General features: G+C 46.6%; 1 protein-coding gene across 3 annotated transcripts; it reads right to left on the bottom strand.

The window, feature by feature from the left end:
* Nucleotides 1–197: 197 nt before the first annotated feature.
* NUP50 (nucleoporin 50) lies at nucleotides 198–19219 on the bottom strand. Of its 3 annotated transcripts, XM_049884642.1 has the most exons (9): nucleotides 18930–19219; nucleotides 17650–17806; nucleotides 15501–15579; nucleotides 13185–13268; nucleotides 10070–10256; nucleotides 8268–8906; nucleotides 5853–5934; nucleotides 4606–4724; nucleotides 198–3702 (listed from the first exon to the last, which is right to left on the bottom strand). In XM_049884642.1, exons 3-9 carry the CDS (start codon nucleotides 15567–15569, stop codon nucleotides 3500–3502), a joined length of 1383 nt encoding a protein of 460 aa, XP_049740599.1. In that variant the 5' UTR covers nucleotides 15570–15579; nucleotides 17650–17806; nucleotides 18930–19219; the 3' UTR covers nucleotides 198–3499. The 3 variants fall into 3 exon arrangements, with proteins under 3 accessions (XP_049740599.1, XP_049740598.1, XP_049740600.1); XM_049884641.1 differs by lacking the exon at nucleotides 17650–17806; XM_049884643.1 differs by lacking the exons at nucleotides 17650–17806; nucleotides 18930–19219 and adding an exon at nucleotides 18197–18901.
* Nucleotides 19220–19425: the final 206 nt, after the last annotated feature.

Below are 19425 nucleotides of genomic sequence, written 5' to 3'. Positions count from 1 at the left end.
CCCGAGCGACTCTTTCCACTCTGTCAGACATTAATCCAACAGAACTCTCGGCTTGTACACGGGAGTCTGGTACTAAATCTCAGCGGGCCTCTCCCTGGCCTTCAAGTGGACTGTTCCTGCTGCCGCTTCTCTTCCCTCCTGTCTGCCTGACTTAGCACCAAGCGCACCACAGAGAACAGAAGAGTGTCAAACACTGGAACTGTTGACTTTCCATTTATTCACATTTCATGGGCTGTTACACTTCTCAGCGGGAGCATTCACGAACTCTACAGACTGAGATTACATTGTTTGACAGTTCAAGCAGCTTTGTTTTAGAAAACAATTTCCTATTTAAAATAAAAAGCAAACAGTTTATCCGTCTGATTGCTGGTAAGTCTGACTTTACGGTTAGTTGCGTCTGTGTCAGAGGGGGGTCCTTAGTCCTCACCATGATTGGGGACTGGCCACGGAGACCAGCTTGTACTCAGACGCAACACTGCAGAGTGGACCGGCGTGGGGGTGACGGTCCTCACTGTCATCTGCTGGTTCCACGCAGACAAATCTGCTTCTACCTGATTCCCACTGGGGGCCGGGGAGTGAGCCATTCAGTTTGCAAAGCTTTCAAATGCATCCTACTTGCATTTGACTCTGCTAAGACATTAGAGTAGCTGGCAAATGCTCAAAATGTTAAAAAAAAAACAAACCTAAGCACAACTGTTGACCTCTAAAATGATGCAGAAAAGGCCTTCTCTGGGAGGGCGTGTTTTGCACTAACAGTCGGGGTGGGTTAAGAGTGTTTCTCGCCCCTACCAAGGGGTTGGGTTTTTGTTTTTTTGGCATGCAGCATATAAAAAAATAGGATTTACAGTTGAAATTGTAAAACCACCCTCTTAAAGAAAAGTCAGTACACCAACAGACTTCCCTTCCATGGAAAACAATCTAAAACATCTTTGAGACCCGGACATGTTTTCAGTCTATGATTCCATTAACAAAGACAACTCAATTTTTTGCTCACTGGGAATGCCTGAAAGGATGAAATGGACACACATCAGCTTTTTTTTTTTTTTAAAAAAAGGCCACTCAGATACTCAGTTATTTGTCAAGATGCAAAATGATTCAGAATTAAAAAATACACACTTCACTTTAGGTCATATATATGATACAATTTATAGATTCACAAACTAAACATGTATGAAAATTTCAGTCCATATTACATGAAACATTTTAAAGCTTACTTTCTAATATATGTTAAAAAAAAATCAAACTTAAATAACCATGGGTCGGAATTTAGCCGTGAATACCATGGGGAAAAAAGGTAAGCCCCGCCCTCCAGGGGCTGGGGTTGAAGCCCAGGCAGACTCGGGCTGCCAGACTGGCACACAAGTGGAGACCAGCAGGTTCCTGAAGCAGAAATGATTGACTTTAATATCACATTTTGAGTTAACGGCATACATATCACATTTTTCCCTGTAATTTTCACTTTAACAGTGACAGTCTCTTAGCAGCAATAATTTGCTGGGAATGTTAGGAAAAAAAAAAAAAAAAAAGCCACACATATCCACTAGTTCTTAAAAGATACAAACTTTGGCAGGGGAGGGGGGAGGAGGGTGGTTAAAAGATAACCTAGTCACGATCTTTTCATGCCCCATCTACAGACATTCCACAACCAGGCAAAGGTTATTCAGAACGTGCCATGTTGTTAGCACGCCGTGTGGCTGAGGTGTCACATGGAAATCCCCCTTGTCACCTCTTCATCCTGGTTAACAGCTGAGTCCATCCAGGTGAACAGGATGGGTCTGTGTTACTGTAACTCCATCAACCACCTGCTTCCCGTAAACTTTTCGCAACAAAAACCCACGAACATTCTCAATTCTAAAAAGGAAATGCAGAAAGAGTCACCACGTCCTCCCAAGGCCGCACAATGGAGTTGTTTGTGAACACATCCACAATAGCACAAACACACCTCTCTGCAGATACTTCTCCAAAGTCACACACTGGGCCACATTCTCCGCTGGGATCAAAAATGAAGAGTACCTCAGAGGACACACCGGCCCAGTCACCTCACCTCAAGCATTTAAGGGCTGACATATTTGATCATGAAACTGTTTTCACCATTTGGCACCCAGACTGTACCTTTTTTTTTTTTTTTTTAAAGCAACTGTACCATCCACAATTATTTTGACTACTTTCTTCTAAGTCAAACTACCTTATGTACTGAAGACCAGAATACACAACTGGGAGCGTCTTGACACTGACCTGAGCCTTGATTAGGTAACATCACGCTGGTGTCAGGATGAAATGGTTCACGAGGGATGGCAGTGGGGGCTTCAACGTGAAACTGCGCGCCAAAGTCGTGTGCCCGAGTCTCAACTGCTGGTTCCCTACCAGCCATGAGGCAGAAAGCGGGCACACATGGCGGGTTTTCTCACGCACGACATGGATCCCCTCCAAAGGGGCACGTTAAATATCTGATCCTTCAAAAAACAAAAGACTTGAGGTACCAAAGATAGAAGGTACTGCTGTCTAAAGTTGAAGGACAATCTCTACACGCAGCACCCTCTGCCACCAACTTCTGACGTGCTTCCCGCCAGCCCCCGCGGCTCCCGCTCAGGAAAGCTGGCCCGCCACCTGAGGAGCCCGCCTTCCCGCCCAGAGGCTCCCACACAGCCTCCTGGCCTGTTCTTCTACCTGGTCAGGGTTAACTTCGACTTAACTTTCTTTTCACACAGGTTTACTTTCCATGGTCTAGAAACCACACACTGGCAAACTCTGTGCTTTTGAAACGACTCCTGGCCATCCCCGTCCCCAGCTGTTCTGGGGACACAGAAGTAACAGCACTCCATGAATAAAACCACACATCGAAACCACAGAACCGCTGAAGTCCACTGGGCCCTCTATAAGCTGCTCACGACGTTCAATTGGAAAGGCAGGTCCGGAATTCTGGAAAGCTGCCCACAGCGTTAAAGGCCGACGTCTGCAAACAACAGGCGAATTCACTTCTAAGTAAACCTTAACAAAACAAAGGAAGCACACTTCTGTCACCTGGTACAAGTGCTGTCATCGCAGCGGAGTGACGAGGAGAGGAGAGGGTGCTGCTCCAGGCAGGCCTCTCTCTGGACGCAGCGGCGAGTCTCCCACCAACACTGCCGCCTGGAGCCCGTCAGGGGGGCAGTGGAGGCGGTAGGCCTGAAACCCAGGACCACGAAAGCCTTTGGGAAATCTATCGATACCCTGATTGCAGTCTGTTAAGAAATCACTTCTGGTTAGTTTAATAAACAACTGAACTTTAAAAATCTTCCAAAAATTGTCATCCAAACATACTGTACACGTTAGACAGTTCTTAAGAAGGGAGAATACAGCTTCTCGACACTTAACATTCAAAGGTTTATTGGCCATATTCATGTCCTCACAGGAGTTTTTCAGTTATCTCTAAGTTCTTAGAATGTCAGAGGAGGAGAGGAGAAAACCAGCACGGTGAGGGGTGCTGGGAAGCAGCACTCGCCCCACTGGGCCCATGGCCTCAGGCACTCTTCCTCTCCACTAAAATCTTGTGCAACTCCTCGGCGTCCTCGCTAGTCTTGACCCGGATTAACATGGTCACCGGGCTGGTGGCATTCTTCTCATCGATGGGAGGGTTGGGAACACAGACAATGAGCACGTTGTTCTTCCCCATCCGGGTGCACGGCATGTTGGGTGGAATCAAGACATTCAGCAATATGTTGCCTGCATTTAAACCCAGGAAAACACACAAATGTTACACACACTACAGCTCCGTAACAGGGTCTTTAACACACTAAGCGTCAAAGACTTGAGCAATTTACACTTAATGGATTTAAAACTGAAAGCCCAGGAAGGTCGGAGGGAACCTGGCTCCAGGCTGTGGCTGCCGGTGTGTGTGCCTGCGAGGACGTGAGGCCTTCGGCCTTTGCTGGACTCGGCCTCTGGCCTGGGAGCTGCCCTCCTCTCCCGAGATGCCTAGAGCCATAGCAGGGGCCCTGCGACAGGCCACCGTCCCACAGAATGTTCCGGCCTCTCTGAACACAACACACCCTTGTCTCTGAGGAACAAGCTGCCATGACCTGGAGTCTTCAACAGACCACACGAAACAAAGACAAAACATCTGTCACAGTGCTGGCAGTCCCGGGTAAGAGGGACACGACTGAGGTATTACCGATTCACAAGGCTCCTCGCATTTCCTTGCTGTGGCACAGCCGGGCACCCACCCTCTGACCCCTGGTCATCCCCATCCTGGAGCTGGACTCTCCTCCAGGGGACTGCCTTAAAGGGGCAGCGGTCGGCCAGGAGCAGTCCAGCAAAAGGTTACCATCCTCTGTGTTTATCATAACCATCCAGTTTATCCACTGCTTCTCAGTCACAATTCTCACACGAAGGAAAATGAAAACCATTTTGGTTTCAGCTTTCAACATATGGACATTTTCTTACACGCTATTCCCGTACTCACAACTAAATCTATAAATAATTAGTAAATACAGAATAATTTGGCCTGAACGACCTAGATTCCATTCCAAAATACACATCAATATACTTGAAAACATGCAATGACTGAACCCAGCAAGGTGCCTATAAAGATTTTGGTCATTTTGTGCCTGGGGAAGAGCCACCCACCTAAATTGGTGTCTGCCCGCACCAGGAGCTGTGTCTTCTGATTTGCTGTAGGTTTTAAGTGCAGAGTACCTACACCCTTCTCTTTAAATTCGTTGTCTTTCTTGTAAAATAGTTTGCACCTATGGAGAAAAAGTAAACGGCTTGATTAGGCACTCGGTGACAAATCAAGCCACGGTATTCTAACAACTGTGCACACTGGGTGGAAAGGCTCTGCATTAAATGGGAGCAGAGGAAGCTTCAGGGCAAATCGTTTACAGATCCAGACTGACTGGCCACCATCTGGCCACCGTCCAGAGGAAGAAAATCTGTCTGGGTATTCCAGAACTCTTCCTCATTTCCTTAAATTAACTAGTGGGTCCTACCAAACTTTTCTGTAGAACACTTTCCAAATAATCTTTTCTCAAGTAAGTCAAAATCACGCTAGCCCCCTGGCTCCCTGATCTGCTCCTCGGCCCTGTCTCGAGACCCTCTCTGGTCCCCCAGGATATGAGCAAATGTCGGACCGGCCCGCTCCCTGTTTTTCTTATTTCTGAAGCTCTCCTCAGGATTCCTTCCATTTTTGGTCTCCCACGATATTGAAATAAACCTGGAACACGGTCTCAGGCAGGGCCTGCCTCATGATAAAATCATCAATGCCTCCTTAAGGCACTGATCAGACCAAACCACCGCCTGCTCCTCTGAGTCATCCTGATTAGAGAAACATCTCAAAGTCAGAGCCATTCCTTTATATCGTCTGGCTAAGTCAATTTAAACAGAAGCAACAGGAGTTGTTAGCCTCTTTTAAAAGTTCTCAGAAATAAAACACTTGGGAATTCCACAGGACACAGATATATTCAGATATTTTTGCATTAGAAAAACACACCTAGGGAAGCTTCTGAAATGGTGTGAATGTTTCTTTGTGAAAGCTACCAGTTAATCTCATTTGACTGAAAGAGAGATGACACATTTCAAACTTTCCCCTTGGCTTTCTTTTGAGAGAAGTACTTTAAAAGCAGCAGAGAGCTAAATCTAACAGAAAAGAATAAGACCTGCCCAGCAGGGACTTTCTAGAATTGGTTTGTTTTTAAATAGGCAGGCCAAAGATTCTTCCACGTTCTAGCTCCTTAAAGAGCAGGCACGTGGGCAAGTTCGGCAGGGACGTGGCCTCCCAAGAAGACACACGATGGGAGCCACTGTCTAGGCCAGACGAACCCTTTCCCATCTGTGACAGCTCGCTCTCAGAGCGGGTCCTCGTGACAGCTACTTACTTCTTAGAGTAAAAAGCATCTTCTTCTTTGACTTCAGTAACGATTACTTTGGGTGGCTCATCACTCTCTTCTTGGTCTCCACCTTGCAGAAAAGAGCACTGACTCAGTGAGATTCAAATCCAGAGTTTGACAAGGTCATAGAAGGAGTCTACCTACTACCCCAACCCTTCAACCTAAAATTCAACATAAGCTTTCAAAAAATAGCACTCATTTGGTGAGGTTCAAGTCCAGTTTGAAAAACTGGTAGAAAAAGCTCATCTACCACCCTATACTTCAACCTAAAATGCAACGTAAGCCGAAACAGAGGCTCTGACAGCACAAACCTAATTTTTTTCTTGCGGGGGGGGGGGGGGGGGGGAGGGTAGGAAGGGAAGAAAAGAGCCCCTGCTGGATTTTAACTACTCTGTGAAAATGAGAATCATTTTTAACAGCTACATCCTGCTCAATTCTGAAATAAATCCTTATGTATAAAAAGCCCTCAAATAAAAAATGTCTATATTTATGACTCTGCATACAGGCAACAAAACCAAAAAACCAAACCCAGTGCTGTCAGGTCGATTCCAACTCATAGTGATCCTATAGGACAGAGTAGAACTGTCCAGTAGAGTTTCCAAGGAGCGCCTGGTGGATTCAAACTGCCGACCCTTGGGTTAGCAGCTATAGCCCTTAACCACTTCGCCACCAGGGTTTCCACAGGCAACAAACGCTGACAGAAAAACAAGCAGCCAACACTGTGTTCAGATAACCCACCAAGAAAATCAAAATCTCAGAGGGGCTTCTCACACTTTTGTCCCCAAATATTCCTGGGACCACAGCTGCACCATGCCAAGGAATGGTACGACGGCCAGAGAAACGGGGAAAACGGAAGTCTGACAGGGCGAGCTGTCAGAGCAATCATTCTCAAGGCACACCTAAGTTAAGGCTGGTGTGAACGGCCCTGTAACCCAGGCATTCCTGGCCAGGGACAGGTCCAAAGCACACCTTCACCGGCGACAGTACCTGACCGCAGGTGAGAAGCCTTCAGACACAGAAAGGTGCTCTTAAAGAGCAACACACAGCATAAAACTCTCTATACTAAGCAATTCTTGTCTAAGAAAAGACAATTCTGGGGCTCAAATGAATCCGGTCACAAGACTGAAATGTAATAAAGGTACTGTCATTGAGCCTGGGTATTGGGTTCATTTTTCTATTCTTTCTACTTTTTCGTATGTTAGAAATTACACATAATAAAAATTAAAGTAACAGCTACAAACAAAAGGTACTGCCAGGCCATGGCTCTCAAACTGACATGCCTTGGCACCTCCCTGGGAATTTTAAAAAGCAAGCTCCCAGGCCTCCCGAGGTAGGCTCTCCGGGGAGGGTCCCCAGCACCTGCTAGGTTAACAAGCGCCCCAGGCGTTCCAGGTGCCTTCAGTGCAGTCATCACCTACAAAAGCAGGTGACCCAGGAGCACCTGCACCAGGAGTCGCAATTCAAACTCAACCTCCCTTCCACAAGCTCCAGCTTCCCCGGCCCCACAGCGCCCAGGAGCCTGGAAAGCCTGCATGTCTCATTGAGGGCAGCGGAGAAATGAGGGGAGGCCCTCCTTCGCCCCTGAAAGCTCTTGCCCGAGGATGCACTCGAAGGCAGGGCAGACTTCAAGAGCAATGGAGAACCAGCTCAGGCAGGAACACAGGCTCCTCAGAGGCAGGGCGACAGGGGCCATTGTCTCTCTCAGTGATCAGCGTGACACCTCGTGGGCGTGCGCTCTGCACTGGCTACAAGCTCCCGCACAGACATCGCTGTGTGACACTGGCCCCGATGAGGAGGTGTGCCACGCAGACCTGCTTCTAGAGCTGAGCGCAGCGGAGGGAGACTGCCCGAGGGAGAGGCTGGGACCAAGGCCCAGCTGTTCTCCCTGGCCTGTCCGCTCTGACAAGGTGCTGCAGACGCATCACGGTCACCACGATGGCTCTCCAGAAATGTGGCTGCGATTCAGCTCTCTCTTGGGAAAACACTGTCAACTTGCTCCCTATCGCTATAAAAAGTCAACCTTCTTTATTTTAAAGGGGTTGATTAGAACCAAGTACGTTTTCCAAGCAATTTAATATAAAGCCCCACGGGTATTCGTGAACTTTCTCAATAGGACACAACTGTCAGGAGATGCTTTTAACTGACTAAATTCTTTCATATGCAAAGCCAGAGTCAATGGGACAGATGTTTTTATATTCTTAATCCTTGTAACAACCCTACAAAATAGATCTTATTCCCATTTTACAAATCAGAAACCTGAGGCTCAGAGGGGTTTATAAACTTTGCCCAGAATCAATGATGGAGCCAGGATTTGTATCCAGACCACCTCAATCAAGTCTGTTTTTTGTTCCCCGCTAAACACAAATCTAAACTTAAACTCCGAACTAAACACTCTCTATTTACCTTTGCAGTCACTGCTCCCACCTTCTGCTTGGCTCTCCAGCGTTTTGGTGGCAAACAGTGAACACACTGCTTTGCTCTGGGTAGTATCTTTGCCAAATAAGCTGCTGGCATTTCCTGGGGAGGATGAAAACCCAGCCAGGGGCCCAGAGCTCAGCGAGCCCAAAACTGCGCTGTCGATTTTTTTGCCAAAGTTAAATGAGGCACTTGCTGTTCCTGGGGACGGGTCCGTCGTCTTCTCGGACGAAGCCTCAGTTTTGCTGCCATGAAACAAAAACGCTGATTCTTGCTGTGATTTTGTTGAACCAAAGAGTGAAGGAGACTGTGTTTCAACCAACGTCTTGTTAGTTTCACTTTCAGAATTACTGCTGCCACTGTTCCCATGTTGCTGTTCGATGTTCGCTAAGTATTTCTCGTAGTCTTTGAAGATAGGTGTCAGATCACAGAGTGGGTTTGTGTTCACATGCTTCACGATCCAGTCGCGGACGGAGCAATTTAAGGCTGCTAACTGCTTGTGATAGGCATTGCCACGGCACGTTGCACTGGCTGAAAAGCCGGAGGGCTGCTGACTGCTGCCATTAGTTTTGGGATCTGAAATATTTTTCTCAACCAAGGAGGTAGGACCATTTGTAGTAACAGAACCTATAAGAAATTCAAGTTTCAGGTACTTAGAAACTGATTTGATTAAAATCCAGTTTTTCTGTAAAACTCTATTTTCTGCGTTTATTGTATCTTATTTTAGCAAAAGTTCAAAAACTATGTACACAGCTACTGCTTCGGAACGAGGCATCGTGAAGACCAAATGAAGCCGTATACGAGAATCTCCTACATGCTTGCACTGGGCCTCAACAATCTTAAAATACTCTGCCTTCAAAAGGACGGCATTTACCAACAGAACTGTCAGAAAACTACCAGTGCCAGCTGCCACTAAGTCGGCTTCGACTCGTGGTGACCCCACGTGTATCAGAGGAGATCTGTACACCGTAAGGTTTTCAACAGCTCATTTCTGGAAAGTTGACTGCCAGGCCTTTCTTTGGAGGCACCGCTGGATGGACTCAAACCTCCACCCTTTCAGTCAGCAGCCAAGAGCGTTTAACTGTTCGCACCACCCAGGGACTCCTGCTCGGTATTAGGTTAGCATAAAACTTCATCCCTAGGGGTGTTAAGGATGTAGATGTATCAGTTAAAATCCTAACAGAAAAACACTTATTTTTGTCACGTTAAATTCAAATTAAACGGTATATTGTTTCAAAACAATCAGCTAAGTGCAAACTCATCACTCAGGATCAGTTCAAGGAACTGAAGGTTTTAACCCACGATCCCGTTCTCTGTTGCTAATCCCAAAAGTTCTCAACTTCACTTCCTCAAAGCAGGTCAGGCAATCAACACGTGTGGTACAAGATAAACCAGACTGGGAGGACCCAGTGACCAAGGACAATGTCATCTGAGTCCTCACAGCCATGCTGGTGTGTGGCCCAGGGGAAGTCCTCGAATGGATGGATGGATGGATGGGAAGCCCTTACGGCATTGAGGACCCTGAGGCTCAGGGGTCAAGGGGCTTTACCGAGGCCACTGGCTGGTGACTGGCAGGCTGAGAACAGAAGCTGGGTCTGTTTTGGTTCGAATGCCTATGTTCTCCCCGTATACTCTGTAAAGAGCCAGTGTCTCCCAGATTTCGATCCCTTTCGTTATCACCCCGTTTTTGCTCAGAGTCCCAGTATCAGGATAAAGATAAGAAAATATCTTTGCAAAGTTCTTTTTCACAAATTACACTCAGATGTGGTGAGGGAGAGAAAGCTACTCACCAAAAGTCGTCTTGGTCTCTGTGGCTGCCTTGGGACTGGCAGACACAGGGGTGCTGGTCATGCTATTTCCATTTGACAGTCCTGAAGGCTTCGCTGCAGAGACATTCCCGAATCCAGAAAACCCTCCTCCTCCTCCAGAAGGTACAACCAAGCCTTTAAAACCTTTAAAAGCCCCTCCACTATCGGACTGAAATATAAAGAAAGAGCGCATGTTAGAGTATACTGTCCACTGGCAGATAAGCAAGTAAGCAACAGGAACACCCTAGTTGAACAGCACCCAGGATGCTCCTGCAGCCTGCCCTCTACGGGAACTGCCGGCACAGCAGACACCGCGAGGAGAAAGGCAGGCCTGGCACGCACGGCCAGCTCTGCAGGCCAAGGCTGCCCGCCTGAAATGCCAGGAGTGCCAGACGGTCATCGCCGACAGTGAGATACCTTCTTAAACGTAGCACGTGTACGTGAGACATGAAAGGAAAAAGGAACAACGCAGTGAATCCACGTACCTGCCACCCGGCCTCAGAAAAACACTGCAAAACTCATTCTCAATACAACTAAACCCCAAATGAAAGATTTTTCATTTATTACTTAAAGCCCATCTGCTTAAAGTTGCAGAAACACCAAATTAGATGAACTAGAAGTGTTTACTTTATCCACTTACATATGATTTCTTGAGAATTTCTGTAGCTTTCAGCCTAAAGACACTTGATTTGAAAAGCTGATTGTCTCATGCCAGATTCTGTTAGCTGAGAAATCCAGGGGTAACACTGGATCCTCATTTTCCTCAGTTATTTCCTTAAACTAGATCTCTTTAGCAATATCTTTCTAGAGGATCATTTCCCATTGTTCACGGCCATTTCACATCCCTAACCTAAGCAGCTGTGGAGATGTCTGGCATTCCTTATGAAATCCCAAACCTGGTCTCCGTCAACTTTTGGAGAAAGGTCTTTCAGCTGTAAGTGCTTTACTAAAATCACTAGAATGAGTTTTAGAAGATCTTTGTCAGAGGAACGGTTACACCACAGGGGGAGGAAGCCGCGTCCCGGATGACCCAAGGACCGTGCGTGAGAAGTTTTTCCACATCTGAGGAATACAGGTTTCAGAGCATCTCCGAGGGAGCATGCAAACCTGAAGTTCCCACGTAAGTGAATTATAACACGACTTCACCCACAAACTACTTAAACGAGAACCCCTCAACTCTCTCAAAAGGCCAGTCTAACGTCACTGCTCACTGATCACGCACACAGACGTCTCAATCCCATCTCCGGCATTTCAGGTGTTTGCTGACCACTGACACTTCACGGCAGCGTCTGATAAAATACGGCAGAGTGCCAGACCTTAACACGTATGGATTTTAATGCAGGTGATAAACACAGTTTAGGTTCTAATGTTCTAAATCTCTTTGATTTTTAATTACTTAAAATCCAAAATACACCAAACTGAGATAGCTGTCACTGGAAGTGATGACTCACGGACAAGCTGTAAAGCTACAAGAATCTTTCGGGTCTTTCAGTTCGCCCTAGATTCTAAAGCCACATGATATTTATAGCTATTTTGGAAACTGCTGAAGCAAACTGGCTCTAGGATCGTTACAAAAATGCAAGAGGTACTGGTTTTAACAAAACGAATGGCATGGCGACATTCTGCTGATTCAGCTGGGCTCCCCAGCAGAAAGTATCCCTACGACCCCCAGGCCCCTCACTTCTCTGTGTGTGTGGTCTCTCTTCCACCTTGAGGACATAAGCTCCACAAGGCAGGGACATTCTGGTCTGTCTTGTCTGCCAGCATGTCCCCAGTGCCCAGCTGGTCTGCCAAATGAACCAACCAACAAATTCTTTATTTGGTAAATGCCACATTTCAGCATCTAGGTGGATGATACGGCACTTAAGTACTTTACCATACGAGGTCCGATGGAAACTTAAAGCTAAAAGGTACAGTAAAAACAACGTAGATTTCAATTATCCACGTATGCTTCTGTCCCTTTCCTTTGGCTGTTTTGCTTGAAGGTTGTGCCGTTTCTAATTCTCATCTTCATTCATTCAGCAGCCGGCCCCTCCCTCCTGCAGACTATCTTCCCTCGGCTTCTCCTGCTCCTCCGCCTACTCCCAGAGCTGCAGCCACCGCCTGCCCCAATTCCTAGTTTTCCAGAGAACTCCACTGGAATGTGCCACAGGCACTTCACAACAGTTCCAGAAGACTCGCTTCCTAATTAAGTTGTGTCTCCCCTGTGTTTTCTCAGTGAACGAGTCATTGCTTCTCCCTCAACACCTGCATCCAACTAGTTGCCAGTCTCACGGCAAGAATGAAACGAGACCAGAAAAACACCTGGAATTAAAACACAGTGAAGGAGCCCCCACAGAATGTGCAGTTGAGGTTTACTCCAAAGCAGCCACTCAAGAGGCTCACGTCAGCTTCTCCCACCAGACAACAGACGTCCAGGGACACCAAGACGCCGCTCCGTGCCTGCCATGTATGAGGGGTGGGGAAACGTTGCTAAATGGGGGGTGGTTGCTGAACACAGACTAAATGATTTCAAGAGTAAAAACTTACCTTTATACTTCAAGCACCAGGATGGAACATTGTAACACGCTATACGGTCACTAGAAACCCCATGGGGCAGTTCTACTATCTCCTATAGGGTTGCTATGAGTTGGAATCGAATCGACGGCAATGGGTTTGGTTTGGTTTTTTTAATACTATCCTACAGGGAAAATAAACAGCCTGTGAAGCGCTTCTGTTATAGTTCAAGGACTCCTCTACCCACACTCAACCCCAGGGAGCAGAGAGGACTGAGAATCTACTCACGCGTGCTTCCCTTTCTTACTCCCACCTGACACTTCTCTGGCCTTCTGTATTGCTACACTCGTTTTTTGTCTTCACACTGTCACTCAATTTGAACCTATTATCTTTTCCTCAACCGGATAAGGTCCCTTTGAAAGGTACAGATCTTCTGCTTTTTTAACCAATCTCCCTCTCAGGCCCACACCAAGGATTCACACGAGGAGTAAGCATTTTTAAAAAGTGTGTCGGTCTGACTGCTCCCAGAGGTGGGAATGCACCGCAGCTCAGAAGTCACGTTCGGCTTTAATTATCAAAAGCTCTGTAAGAAAACACTCACTTCAAATCCAGCATTCCTACGTTTTGCTTTTTTTATGGCTCTGTTCTTCAAGACTTCCTCACTGGCCACTGAGAATGTTCCCACCTGCAGGAGAGTACAAATTTAAAAGGAGTAAGACGATGGCAAAAAGGAGATAACACAAGCAGAAAAGCTAGGATACACTTACCTAGTAGCTGCTAGCCTGCCAATTATTATTAATACAAAACACAAATTACAGACAAGGTAAGCTACACCTATCTTGTGAATGCCGACTCTAATCAGGCACGTCAGAAATCTTTCAAATCTTCAAATCAGTCTGCAGAAAGGAGCACAGGGCATGTACGTACAGAAAATTCTGAGAAGACGAAGACGATCGAAACTTTGACACAAACTGTGTGAATTACCAATTCTTCAAATTAATCTCAGGGATGTTCTAAGATATTAATAAAACTTATTACACAAATTCAGTTTTAAGGAGCAAAATCTATTATCCAAAAGCTGGAAGGCACCTAAAAGATCGTAATTAGTTGGTAGCAGAGCCAGTTCTGAAACCCAGATGCCCAAATCCAGTATCTTACTACTCAGTTTTCAAACGCCCGGCTGCTATCCAAAAGGTTGGCGGTTTGAACCCACCAGCCGCTCTGCGGGAGAAAGATGTGGTAGTCTGCTTCTGTGAAGATGTACAGCCTTGGAAGCCTTACGGGGCAGTTCTACTCCATCCCATAGGATCACTATGAGTCAGAATTGACGGCAGTGGGTTGGATCCACGTATTATTCACGTACACATATCGTTTTTAAGAGCCCGCCTGTCCACTGCTCAAAAGGCCACTGAGGGACCAGGGATTCTAAGTGACCCTCTGGGAACACTACCGCCCTTTCCACATATGCTAAAGTACTACGAAGTATTATGTCAGCACCATAAATTTGCTGAAGATCTCTGGCTCTACTTCAACCCTCCTTTCAGCCTGTAGAGTGGGTATAAAACACTTTCTGTAAAAAAAAAAAAAAAAAGTCTCATCTATACTTATTTCAGAGCCCTGGTGGTGTGGCTGTTAAGAGCTTGGCTGCTAACCAAAAGGGCAGCAGTTCAAATCTACCCACTGTTCCTCGGAAACCCCATGGGGCAGTTCTACTCTGACCTACAGGGTCAACTGGAATCAACTCGATGGCAATGGGTTTGGTTTTCTGGTTTCGGTATGCTTATTTCAGAACATGTTAAATTTAAAAGGATCCCTAATGCCCACAGAAGGGGTCATTTGGCTGCACTTGCCCAAAATTAAAGTCCTTCCACATTCATTTCACTAGAAATCATCCAAATGTGAACTCTTCCATTCCTGAAATATTTTAATGCCAAAGCAAATCATATACGATAGTCTAGATCTTAATGTAACTGTGCTGAAACCTAGAAAAATATCCTCAGTCAAAGGCTTAGTCAAAAAGCACCAAACCAGTTTGGAATATTAAAAGCCCTCTCAACACATTAATATATTTGTGATTTTTGTTTACTCAGGCATTATTAGCTCACATATTTGTAAAGAAAAATACATTATACTACAAAGAAAGGAGATTCAGAAAGCAGAAAGATGGCTGTCTAAAAACATGCTTGGAAACACTCTTGCAGGCTCTTTTTTTTAACTTAGCACTATTCTAACAACTTCAAAGGCTAACTTGGTTACAGATTTCCTTAGCGAACTGGCCCAGGAGTCTCAAACTGCTGATGAGACACGAGAAATGGAGCCATGCCCTATTTTCTATAGGATAAAAACTACAGGATCTCCTCAAGGAGGACCACTGCTGTTTTGTTGGAAGTAAACTAGGCCAACCCGAGGAGGCACAGTATCTCATTCTACTTCTATCAACCAATTGTTGGGCGTCTCAGACCCACTGAGCAGGCCTCCAAGAAGCATCAGAAGAAGGGTGGCGACCTCAAGCTTCTGAAATCTAAAATTACAGGCTCAGCAGACCAAGATGGTGGTGGTGAACCAGTTTCCAAGTCTGGGTGCCAGCACTGTGTCATACTTCAACGACTAGATCACCTAACCTGCAGTCATGACTAAAATGACTCACTCCAAACCACGGGTTAAGAATGCTGCAAGTCTGTGAAATTCAGGAAAAAGCCACTTCTACAAAGAGCAGAATTAAAGCATAGATGTTAGTGGAAAAGCCCACCGAGGGTAAATAACAGCTCTCCACACTAAGTACAGACCATGAGCAACCACAATTCTTCCCCCTCAGGAAGGTCTTTTAATTTTTACCACCAAGACTTCATGAGGAACCTCAAAATGAATTTAAACTTAGAAATGGCATGACATCATTCTTGCAGAAACTACTTTTTACCTCTTCTGCTTCATCTTCTTGATCCCAATTCCTATCTGTCAATTCCTTCTCAGCAATTCTTTTGGCCATTTTTTCAAACCTAAATTACAGAAAATAAAAGTAAACAGCTTATTTTTCAAGATCAAGATATAACTCTTAAAAGTAATTTTTAAAATTCATTCTAGCATGAAACGAGATAAAAACACTCCTGATACCCATGGAAACTACTCCGGTGAGAGCTTTATGCCGGTGCTGTTCGGCTGGTGGCATTATAAATCCAATAAAGGATTACGCTAGGAGGCGGTGGGAAGCTCCGAGGGAAGGCTGGCATTCTTTCTGACCAACACTAAATCAACTTGATTGCAAAAAATTAAAATGAAATACTTATTTTTAAAAATCTGGAACAAGTGCTTAACTGTCTATGTAAATTATTCTTAGAGTCTTAACCTAAGCAAAACGTCTTTAATATTAAAATTCTCATTAGAATGACCCGTTAAAGAAGTCCACCCTGAAGTAGAAATTTTAATAAGGTATTAGAAATGCTTTCACAACATGAACACTCTTCTTCAGGCTACAGGTTAAAAAAAAAAAAAAAAAGCCACCGAGTTGATTCTGACTCAGAGTGACCCTATAGGTCGGAGGAGAAGTGCCCCATAGTTTCCAAGGTGCAGCTGGCAGATTCCAACTGCCGACCTTTCAGTTAGCAGCCAAATGCTTAACCACTGTGTCACCGGAAAACATGTTCTCCAAGAGTGAACATTTAATTTGCCCAAACGGCACATCGTTAAGCTAAAGCATCATTTTAAAGTTCAAAATATGATTAATATGGATGTGTTAACATCCTGGGAATGTAAAACCTTTCAAAAATAAACCATCAGCTCAACTCCTCTAATACAGCGTTGGGTGGTTGGTGAGGCTGACAGCATTCTCACTGAAGTGGACATAAGAAGCACTCATCCAAAGAGGGTGCTGTGTCCATTCCTTAAAACTTTAGACTTGTGTTTTGATCCTAACATCATATCCCTTGCTATTAAAAAAACAAAAACAACAAACAAAAACAGCAAACTGAGAGCCCTCCAGTTGTGACATCCTCCCTAAGACACCAGCTCAATGGAGAGAAACCTTCCCCTTTCCTGTGCTGCCATCTTGCCCAGGAATTTATCACTTAGGTCCAGGTACCTCCAGGGCTCCTGAAACCCACCCTGTACTCTTCCTGATAAGTCTTTCCTCCCTCTCATCTGCCGTCAACCCATCAGACTAAGCTTCTTGGAACCTCATGGCCAGGAAGACACTCATCAACTTACACACCACCTACTGCTCTCTAGTATCAGTAAAATAAAACTCAAATGCTGCCATTCCAAAGGCCTCTAAAATCTCATCCCCTGTAGAGCGGTTACATACGGACTTTCAACATCCCAATAATATCTGAATTTTTCTTTTACAAGTATATGCTTCTGTTCAGATTATAAACAACCTTAATGTCTAAAGCTCTCAAGCAAAGCCCTGGTGGCACAGTGGTTAAGAGCTCAGGCTGCTAACCAAAAAGGCTGGCAGTTCAAATCCACCAGCTGCTCCCTGGATACCCTATGGGGCAGTTCCACTCTGTCCTATAGTGTCGCTGTAAGCTGGAATCAACTCCATGACAATGGGCTTTGGTTAAGGTCCTAAAATATAAAGTATTAGATTTAAAACATGTATTTTTCAACCATTTTCTGAGAATCATTCTCTTTCTAAGGCCTCCCCCAAAACAGCTGGTCAACTTTTGCTATTAACCTTTGCCATCCAAACAAAGTACTCTTGGACATAATTCCTTATAACTAATACTGCTCTGCTTAGGCGGCATGTCTCTGTGTGGATTTTTCCAGCCATTTTCCTATTCATCAACGACTTCCACCAGAGGGCAGAAAAGAAGAAAAATTGAAATGGTCATTTTTGTTATTCGAGATTAACTGTGAGTAAAAAAGCATGGAGCTGAAAGTGCAAAAACTGTAATAGGAATAAAATTTTAGCATCTAACAACTATCCGGATAACAACTGAAGAGGTGTCTGGCATTGTAAAACCGCCTCAATTACGTAGCTGCTTCCACGTGCACCGTATGAGCTGAACCAGTATACAGCCAGAGGGCAGGGATCTTTGCCCTGTTTACTAATATATTCCAAATGCCCTGACCTCTGTCCAGCTCAAGGTAGGTGTTCGATGTTGCTGAATGCATGATTTTGGGCATTCTGCATTTGAAAAAGCAATGCATTATACTAGCATCTCAATTTTGCCATTTTCTAGTTGTGAGACCTTCGGCAGGTAAGTTTTTGTTCCTCAGTTTCTTCATCTGTAAAATGGGGAAGAGATAAACGAATTACATGAGATAAATGAAGAGCTTAGTTTAGAACAGTTAACTGGAGCACAGGAAGGGTTTACGAAATATTATGAAAGAAATGAGTTCTGTCAGACACAATAGCTATAAAATATTATTTTTCCTCCAAAATTTAAAAACGGAGGATGGAAAATGAGAGAAACTTGAGTTACGAGCCTGACTTTGAAACAGTATTTTGCCGCATCTTAAGTTTATTCCAAAGCCTGAGACTCTGAACGATACGTTTCTTTTTGTGCAATTAACAGACGAGAAACCTCTGCCAAGTGCCCAGAACGCGGCCCGGTCCCCAGCAGGTCTTCCAGGCTTGCCGCCATGACCATGAGTTCAAAACACATCTGCGCTTACGAGTAAAACAGGCACCGAGCTTTGAAACGATTCCGAAGCAGGTAGAAACCCGACGGAAACCGAACCTCTAAGTCAGTCAACGTTCTTCGTGCCCAGGAGGCTATCCGGCCTCTGCCACCTGGTGCGCTGCTGCCCCCGGGGTTGCACTGGACTCAAACACAGACTCGAGTACGCTTTTCTGGGATGTTAAAGCGACCTCTCCCTGCTAACGTCAAGGTCGGCGGTTCGAGTCCACCAGTCGCCCGGTGGCAGAAAGACGTGGCGCTCCGCTTTCTTAGAGCTCACAGCCTAGAAACCCCTACGGGGCAGTTCTGCTCTGTCCTCCAGCGTCGCTAAGAGTCGGCACCAGCAACACTCAGCGAGGGGCCCGAAGGCGGGCGCACGACGGCCCGTGAAGCCCCCGGGGAAGGCGCAGATCTCAGGACCGCTCCGCAGCGGAACAGGACGAGGGCGACCGACGGGCCGGGGGTGCGGGAAGCAAGCGGAGCCGGGCCCAAAAGGCACTGGACGGGGCTGGACGAGAGAGGAGACGGCGGAGGAGCGGGCCGCCGAGGGGTACGGCCGACAGCCACCCGAGGGGCCCGCGGGGACCTCCGCCGGGCCGCGGGGCCCCGTGCCGGGGCGAGGCCGACCCACCGGCCACCGCAGCCCGGCTTCACAAACCGCCCGGGCTGCGTCGCTGCGGCCCGCGCCCCACCCTCCCGGCCTCCCGTCCTACCTCCTGCCCTCTCACCTCGCTAGGCCGTGGGCGCGGCCAAGAGCAGGTCCGCGGCCTCGGCGCCCACGTCTGAAGCGGCCGCGGGTCTCCCGGCCGCGCGCGCTCGGTGGCTTCCGGTGTGCTGAGAGCCTCGAAGAGCTTCGTGGTCAGCAAGGCCGGGCTCTCAAACACCATGTCCCCCGGCGCCCCGTCTCTCTGCGTTCGGGAGTGACGGCACAGCTATCCCCTCAGCCAGAGACCGCCGGCGCAACAGCGCTCCGGACGCTCAGAGCCGCCATTTTGTAACTCGAATCTACCCCTGAACCAATTCGGTAAAAAAAAAAAAAAAAGCCCGGGTCCAGCTACTGCGCAGGCGCGCCGGAGCCTTGGCCGGCAGCACCTCGTTCCGGGGGTAGTGGCGTCACGCGGCGCATGCGCTCCGCTGCTTGGAAGCCGTCTCTGGGCGGAGCGCGACCGTCGGCTGGTGGAGCGCGTCTGCCGCACGCATGCGCATCCGCCGCACGTATGCGTG

Source organism: Elephas maximus, chromosome 4, assembly GCF_024166365.1.
Source record: "Elephas maximus indicus isolate mEleMax1 chromosome 4, mEleMax1 primary haplotype, whole genome shotgun sequence".
Taxonomy (NCBI): domain Eukaryota; kingdom Metazoa; phylum Chordata; class Mammalia; order Proboscidea; family Elephantidae; genus Elephas; species Elephas maximus.
Note: the sequence above shows the minus strand (reverse complement) of the source record. Positions and strands in the feature narration are given on the sequence as shown.

Bases quoted from the DNA above. Each gene is read 5' to 3' on its own strand.
- NUP50 (XM_049884642.1), bottom strand. From the start codon at position 15,569: ATGGCCAAAAGAATTGCTGAGAAGGAATTGACAGATAGGAATTGGGAT. The intron at 10,257-13,184 runs GTGAGTGTTTTC...TTTATATTTCAG, and splicing joins GTAGGAATGCTGGATTTGAA to TCCGATAGTGGAGGGGCTTT. The intron at 5,935-8,267 runs GTAAATAGAGAG...CTTTTCTGCAAG, and splicing joins TGGGAGCAGTGACTGCAAAG to GTGGAGACCAAGAAGAGAGT.